Consider the following 6,641-nt stretch of genomic DNA (forward strand, 5'->3'; position numbering starts at 1 on the left):
AGGTTAACCAGACCTTGCTGAAGTAAGAGGAGGCGATGACAGCAACGTCAGCCAGGGGGGTATGGAGAGGCCCCACGCACTGTTGCTGGGCCACGAGACCTGTCACCGACCTGTCCACCTGTCGATCATACGCAGTTACAGGTTTATTATCGAGGTTCCCCGTGTTGGGGTGGGGATGGAGGAGTGGGGAAAAGTGTGGAATGTAGTTTATGGATATGCGGACTATTGGTATGTGTTAATTATTTATATTTATCGTTTAGAGGGAAGAGGATTAAAGGGGTTAAACTCATCGTCCACTTTCAGAAGTTACTGCGTGAAAATCTATGCAGTGTTCCACCTCTCTCAAATTTGGAGGTTTGAAAAATGAAATAATCTCGCAAAGCCTCTGTGGAAGCTAACATTAAGAGTTTTGAAAATCACAGGCTTCCACATTCACCTCTCACGCTCATGCCAAGCTTTCCGAAACGATAACAGGCCACGAAATTTACCTTATTTGTGAGATACCGCTTGCTGGCTACGGCGGGTAGCCTCAACACACGCTCCAAGGCTTCACGGACGTCTACTGTCTCTCCCAAGTTTAGTGGTGGGGGCGGCGTCCTCTCCTTCGTCCAGTGGAAGACCTGAGAAGTAATTAATTATGGAAATGGGTACAAAGAAAGGGATGACGTATTTAAAGTTCGTGTGGGGAGGAGGAGGAGGAAGACGATTGGGTTGAGGAGCGGGCGAGGAAATAATGGAAGAAAAAAGGGTGAGAAAAATGGTAGCAGTGGAAAGAAATGCGGTTTGCGGAAACTCACAGACTGCACAAAGGAACGCCGTAGGATAAAAATGAAAAGGGAGAAGGGAGAAGGGAGAAGGGAGAAGGGAGAAGGGAGAAGGGAGAGAGAGAGAATGAGAGAAAAATATATATAGATAGATACATAGATACAGATATACCAGTAAAATGTTTAAGATCACAAAAAAAACGAAAGCCCTACCTTCTTGGGCATCTTCCCGAGAACCCAGTCGAGATGAAGGTCCACGGGATGGCGGACATCCGAGGACTTCGAGGGAGCGTCCGTCGTGTCTTCAAAGGGCCCTTCTACCAGCCGCACCTGCCGGGATAGAATGAACATTTTAGAAATTGGACAGATAATCCGGAAGGAAGATAAAAGAAAATCCAAGAGTTATGGTGGATTTTCTTCTATTTATACACACACACACACACACACACACCTCGTCCTCATGAAAAAAGAATAATAACCCAACACGCCCCTCCCCCTAAACACGCCCAACCACCTTATCATCGCCGGTGATCACGCCCACCACATCCACCGCACAGCGCTCACGGGCGGCGAGGCGAGCGAGGGCGGCTATTTTATCAGGGTGGGCGAGGATTGCATTCGACTCCTGGTACTCGGCGCCCCACACTTCGAGCGTCGAGAGGGTCGGGTCTCCAAGGCTGAAGGCTTGCGTGAAGATCGTGCCTCCAGCGCCCTCCATTAGCTCCTTCAGGACGTTGGCTGAGGAGAGGTCAAGGGTGAGGTTAGGTCAAGTCCGTGACAGATAAAAAATAAGGTGAAAAATAAGGTCGAAGTAAAGGAGGTAAGAGTAAAAAAAAAAAATAATAATAATAAGGTAAAAAATAAGGTCGACGTAAAGGAGGTGAGTAAAAAAAAAAAAAAAAAAGGGTCAAACACAAGGTCATAGAGTAAAAGGGGAAAGGGTCAAGGATCCGGTTCCTAGTTCAAACTGTGCACATTTTTGAAAACATACAAATTTAACCGAGCTGCGTGAATTACAGAAATACGCGACAAATACTGGCAAATTCTGCTACACTATCACACCATATTAAAAAAAAAAAAAAAAAAAAACAGAAATAAACCCTCACAACCTTACATACCCCACCTCCCTTCACATCCCCACACCCCTTCAACCACAACCACAACCACAACCACAACCACAACCACAACCACAACACACTCACCATTCCCCCCCGCGCCCTGATCGTGGATGGCGAGAATCGGATTGTGTTCACCCATTTCCAAACAGCCGCGGGCGACTCGGTTCAGCTTCTGCTCCATCTCGGCATCTCCGCGCTGCACTGCCCCCAGGTCGCGCGCGGCGGCGTTGTCGCCCTGGACCTGGAAGAGGTCATTTTATGTTATGGGATGGGGTGGCATGTTGTCGTTTTGTTATGTGATGGGGTGGCATGTTGTCGTTTTGTTATGTGATGGGGTGGCATGTTGTCGTTTTGTTATGTGATGGGGTGGCATGTTGTCGTTTTGTTATGTGATGGGGTGGCATGTTGTCGTTTTGTTATGTGATGGGGTGGCATGTTGTCGTTTTGTTATGTGATGGGGTGGCATGTTGTCGTTTTGTTATGTGATGGGGTGGCATGTTGTCGTTTTGTTATGTGATGGGGTGGCATGTTGTCGTATTGTTATGTGATGGGGTGGCATGTTGTCGTTTTGTTATGTGATGGGGTGGCATGTTGTCGTTTTGTTATGTGATGGGGTGGCATGTTGTCGTTTTGTTATGTGATGGGGTGGCATGTTGTCGTTTTGTTATGTGATGGGGTGGCATGTTGTCGTTTTGTTATGTGATGGGGTGGCATGTTGTCGTTTTGTTATGTGATGGGGTGGCATGTTGTCGTTTTGTTATGTGATGGGGTGGCATGTTGTCGTTTTGTTATGTGATGGGGTGGCATGTTGTCGTTTTGTTATGTGATGGGGTGGCATGTTGTCGTTTTGTTATGTGATGGGGTGGCATGTTGTCGTTTTGTTATGTGATGGGGTGGCATGTTGTCGTTTTGTTATGTGATGGGGTGGCATGTTGTCGTTTTGTTATGCGATGTGGCGGCATGTTGTCGTTTTGTTTTGCGATGTGATGTTATGTTGCCGTTTTGTTATGCGATGTGATGTTATGTAGCCGTTTTGTTCTGCGATGTGATGTTAAGTTGCCGTTTTGTTCTGCGATGTGATGTTAAGTTGCCGTTTTGTTCTGCGATGTGATGTTAAGTTGCCGTTTTGTTCTGCGATGTGATGTTAAGTTGCCGTTTTGTTCTGCGATGTGATGTTAAGTTGCCGTTTTGTTCTGCGATGTGATGTTAAGTTGCCGTTTTGTTCTGCGATGTGATGTTAAGTTGCCGTTTTGTTCTGCGATGTGATGTTAAGTTGCCGTTTTGTTCTGCGATGTGATGTTAAGTTGCCGTTTTGTTCTGCGATGTGATGTTAAGTTGCCGTTTTGTTCTGCGATGTGATGTTAAGTTGCCGTTTTGTTCTGCGATGTGATGTTAAGTTGCCGTTTTGTTCTGCGATGTGATGTTAAGTTGCCGTTTTGTTCTGCGATGTGATGTTATGTTGCCGTTTTGTTCTGCGATGTGATGTTATGTTGCCGTTTTGTTCTGCGATGTGATGTTATGTTGCCGTTTTGTTATGCGATGTGATGTTATGTTGCCGTTTTGTTATGCGATGTGATGTTATGTTGCCGTTTTGTTATGCGATGTGATGTTATGTTGCCGTTTTGTTATGCGATGTGATGTTATGTTGCCGTTTTGTTATGCGATGTGATGTTATGTTGCGGTTTTGTTATGCGATGTGATGTTATGTTGCCGTTTTGTTATGCGATGTGATGTTATGTTGCCGGTTTTGTTATGCGATGTGATGTTATGTTGCCGTTTTGTTATGCGATGTGATGTTATGTTGCCGTTTTGTTATGCGATGTGATGTTATGTTGCCGTTTTGTTATGCGATGTGATGTTATGTTGCCGTTTTGTTATGCGATGTGATGTTATGTTGCCGTTTTGTTATGCGATGTGATGTTATGTTGCCGTTTTGTTATGCGATGTGATGTTATGTAGCCGTTTTGTTATGCGATGTGATGTTATGTAGCCGTTTTGTTATGCGATGTGATGTTATGTTGCCGTTTTGTTATGCGATGTGATGTTATGTTGCCGTTTTGTTATGCGATGTGATGTTATGTAGCCGTTTTGTTATGCGATGTGATGTTATGTAGCCGTTTTGTTATGCGATGTGATGTTATGTAGCCGTTTTGTTATGCGATGTGATGTTATGTTGCCGTTTTGTTATGCGATGTGATGTTATGTAGCCGTTTTGTTATGCGATGTGATGTTATGTAGCCGTTTTGTTATGCGATGTGATGTTATGTTGCCGTTTTGTTATGCGATGTGATGTTATGTTGCCGTTTTGTTATGCGATGTGATGTTATGTTGCCGTTTTGTTATGCGATGTGATGTTATGTTGCCGTTTTGTTATGCGATGTGATGTTATGTTGCCGTTTTGTTATGCGATGTGATGTTATGTTGCCGTTTTGTTATGCGATGTGATGTTATGTTGCCGTTTTGTTATGCGATGTGATGTTATGTTGCCGTTTTGTTATGCGATGTGATGTTATGTTGCCGTTTTGTTATGCGATGTGATGTTATGTTGCCGTTTTGTTATGCGATGTGATGTTATGTTGCCGTTTTGTTATGCGATGTGATGTTATGTTGCGGTTTTGTTATGCGATGTGATGTTATGTTGCGGTTTTGTTATGCGATGTGATGTTATGTTGCGGTTTTGTTATGCGATGTGATGTTATGTTGCGGTTTTGTTATGCGATGTGATGTTATGTTGCGGTTTTGTTATGCGATGTGATGTTATGTTGCGGTTTTGTTATGCGATGTGATGTTATGTTGCGGTTTTGTTATGCGATGTGATGTTATGTTGCGGTTTTGTTATGCGATGTGATGTTATGTTGCGGTTTTGTTATGCGATGTGATGTTATGTTGCGGTTTTGTTATGCGATGTGATGTTATGTTGCGGTTTTGTTATGCGATGTGATGTTATGTTGCGGTTTTGTTATGCGATGTGATGTTATGTTGCGGTTTTGTTATGCGATGTGATGTTATGTTGCGGTTTTGTTATGCGATGTGATGTTATGTTGCGGTTTTGTTATGCGATGTGATGTTATGTTGCGGTTTTGTTATGCGATGTGATGTTATGTTGCGGTTTTGTTATGCGATGTGATGTTATGTTGCGGTTTTGTTATGCGATGTGATGTTATGTTGCGGTTTTGTTATGCGATGTGATGTTACGAGGAGTCGATATGTTATGTTATGCCGTGATGTTATGAAAAGGCGATATGTTATGTTATGCCGTGATGTTATGAAAAGGCGATATGTTAGGTTATGCCGTGATGTTATGAAAAGGCGATATGTTAGGTTATGCCGTGATGTTATGAAAAGGCGATATGTTAGGTTATGCCGTGATGTTATGAAAAGGCGATATGTTAGGTTATGCCGTGATGTTATGAAAAGGCGATATGTTAGGTTATGCCGTGATGTTATGAAAAGGCGATATGTTAGGTTATGCCGTGATGTTATGAAAAGGCGATATGTTAGGTTATGCCGTGATGTTATGAAAAGGCGATATGTTAGGTTATGCCGTGATGTTATGAAAAGGCGATATGTTAGGTTATGCCGTGATGTTATGAAAAGGCGATATGTTAGGTTATGCCGTGATGTTATGAAAAGGCGATATGTTAGGTTATGCCGTGATGTTATGAAAAGGCGATAAGTTAGGTTATGCCGTGATGTTATGAAAAGGCGATAAGTTATGTTATGCCGTGATGTTATGAAAAGGCGATAAGTTATGTTATGCCGTGATGTTATGAAAAGGCGATAAGTTATGTTATGCCGTGATGTTATGAAAAGGCGATAAGTTATGTTATGCCGTGATGTTATGAAAAGGCGATAAGTTATGTTATGCCGTGATGTTATGAAAAGGCGATATGTTATGTTATGCCGTGATGTTATGAAAAGGCGATAAGTTAGGTTATGCCGTGATGTTATGAAAAGGCGATAAGTTATGTTATGCCGTGATGTTATGAAAAGGCGATATGTTATGTTATGCCGTGATGTTATGAAAAGGCGACATGTTAGGTTATGCCGTGATGTGATGAAAAGGCGACATGTTAGGTTATGCCGTGATGTGATGAAAAGGCGACATGTTAGGTTATGCCGTGATGTGATGAAAAGGCGACATGTTAGGTTATGCCGTGATGTGATGAAAAGGCGACATGTTAGGTTATGCCGTGATGTGATGAAAAGGCGACATGTTAGGTTATGCCGTGATGTGATGAAAAGGCGACATGTTAGGTTATGCCGTGATGTGATGAAAAGGCGACATGTTAGGTTATGCCGTGATGTGATGAAAAGGCGACATGTTAGGTTATGCCGTGATGTGATGAAAAGGCGACATGTTAGGTTATGCCGTGATGTGATGAAAAGGCGACATGTTAGGTTATGCCGTGATGTGATGAAAAGGCGACATGTTAGGTTATGCCGTGATGTGATGAAAAGGCGACATGTTAGGTTATGCCGTGATGTGATGAAAAGGCGACATGTTAGGTTATGCCGTGATGTGATGAAAAGGCGACATGTTAGGTTATGCCGTGATGTGATGAAAAGGCGACATGTTAGGTTATGCCGTGATGTGATGAAAAGGCGACATGTTAGGTTATGCCGTGATGTGATGAAAAGGCGACATGTTAGGTTATGCCGTGATGTGATGAAAAGGCGACATGTTAGGTTATGCCGTGATGTGATGAACAGGCGACATGTTAGGTTATGCCGTGATGTGATGAAAAGGCGACATGTT

The 6,641-nt window shown here is 43.2% G+C and overlaps 1 protein-coding gene across 3 annotated transcripts in view; it reads right to left on the minus strand.

Moving 5' to 3' along the window:
- Positions 1–6,641, minus strand: part of LOC125029583 (phosphoribosylformylglycinamidine synthase-like) — a 35,909-nt gene that overhangs the window by 8,044 nt on the left and 21,224 nt on the right. For all 3 annotated transcript variants that reach the window (XM_047619557.1, XM_047619558.1, XM_047619559.1), the window contains exons 13-17: positions 1,967–2,123; positions 1,279–1,502; positions 978–1,094; positions 489–620; positions 14–118 (exon numbers count right to left, since the gene is read on the minus strand). In XM_047619557.1, the coding sequence (XP_047475513.1) occupies positions 14–118; positions 489–620; positions 978–1,094; positions 1,279–1,502; positions 1,967–2,123 (735 nt within the window). The remainder of the gene's footprint in view (positions 1–13; positions 119–488; positions 621–977; positions 1,095–1,278; positions 1,503–1,966; positions 2,124–6,641) is intronic.

Source organism: Penaeus chinensis, chromosome 10, assembly GCF_019202785.1.
Source record: "Penaeus chinensis breed Huanghai No. 1 chromosome 10, ASM1920278v2, whole genome shotgun sequence".
NCBI lineage: Eukaryota > Metazoa > Arthropoda > Malacostraca > Decapoda > Penaeidae > Penaeus > Penaeus chinensis.